Source organism: Halyomorpha halys, unplaced genomic scaffold (assembly GCF_000696795.3).
Source record: "Halyomorpha halys isolate HHAL.00 unplaced genomic scaffold, Hhal_1.1 Scaffold867.1, whole genome shotgun sequence".
In the NCBI taxonomy this organism is placed as follows: domain Eukaryota; kingdom Metazoa; phylum Arthropoda; class Insecta; order Hemiptera; family Pentatomidae; genus Halyomorpha; species Halyomorpha halys.
In genome coordinates, this window is record NW_027114571.1 from 13,150 (window position 1) to 14,315 (window position 1,166).

A 1,166-nucleotide genomic window follows, 5' to 3' on the forward strand; every position below is an offset into this window, starting at 1 on the left:
AACAGCGTATAAATCGGTTTGGAACTTGGAGATCTTAGATAAGTAACAAATGAGCATTAGATTTTTAGTTATATTGATGTATTTAATTTTTAACTTAGTTGATGAAAAGTTCTAATCCCTTGCCTGTGTTTTAAAATGAGAAAAAAGCAAATTTTAATTTTAAAAATCTGTTTAATGAAAATATTTTATCAAGTATGATAAATCAACTTTTCGAATTTTCATTAAATTTCATACATTAACCAAATTAAAATATCGCATTTGATGTTAATCGTGCAGATTTTTTCAATATAGAACATATATTGAGATTTAGGGGATTTCTTTTTATTGCTTGGCTTTTCTTAAAAAATTAGTGGGGTTCTTTATTTATTTAGCTGATTTGTATTGTATGTATTTCTTTATTAATTGCGAAGTTTGTCCATATAAAATTTCTTTTATTTCTATTTTTTTATTCTAGTACACATCTTTAACTTGGATTCATGACTTCATATGTCTCTCTAAAAAAGTGATGTTGCCCTATACATCTGGGATACTGTCTGCAATTCTTCCTTGCCTTGCTTATGAAGGAGAATCAAAGAAACGTAATAATAAGTTTTATTCTAATGTTTAAGTTTTAATTGATTAACTTAAAAAAAGTTCTTTTTAATTATTAGAGCTTTAAAAAAGTTATTTAGTTTTTTTTTACATAGATTCGAAAAAAAGAAAAGCTAAATATCCGGGAAAAGATGAGAAATTTTGTAAATGTTACCCTCTTTTAATGGTATATTTTTGTTTAGGTAACATATCATAACATTTAAATTAAACTGAATTGATTACCACTTCATTTCTTTCAATTAAACTGTTCATTAACATATTTTTTTTTTCTTGAACAATTAGCCCTTATTATTTAAAATATCTTATCTGCTCTCTAATCTTCATGGTAATAATTGTATTAAATCATCTTCTCCATTTGTATTATGATAGTTAAATTTCTTTTTGATCATTGAATTCTCTTGATTTTTACTTACTTTTTTAAGAAAAACAACTTATTAGTTATGTCTAAACTATTTTACTCTGTTGGTAATAAAAGTTGAGGTTGATGATAAAAATAACTTTAGCCTAAGATTGTACAATTCTCTTGGTGCCTCCTTGGTGTATATTGATAGAGATTGGTTTTTTTTTTTTTTTTT

General features: G+C 24.5%; 1 protein-coding gene across 2 annotated transcripts in view; it reads left to right on the plus strand.

Annotated features, from left to right (window-relative positions):
- Nucleotides 1-1,166, plus strand: part of LOC106686746 (protein VAC14 homolog) — a 34,801-nt gene that overhangs the window by 9,546 nt on the left and 24,089 nt on the right. For both annotated transcript variants that reach the window (XM_014430224.2, XM_014430226.3), the window contains exon 6: nt 455-578. In XM_014430224.2, the coding sequence (XP_014285710.1) occupies nt 455-578 (124 nt within the window). The remainder of the gene's footprint in view (nt 1-454; nt 579-1,166) is intronic.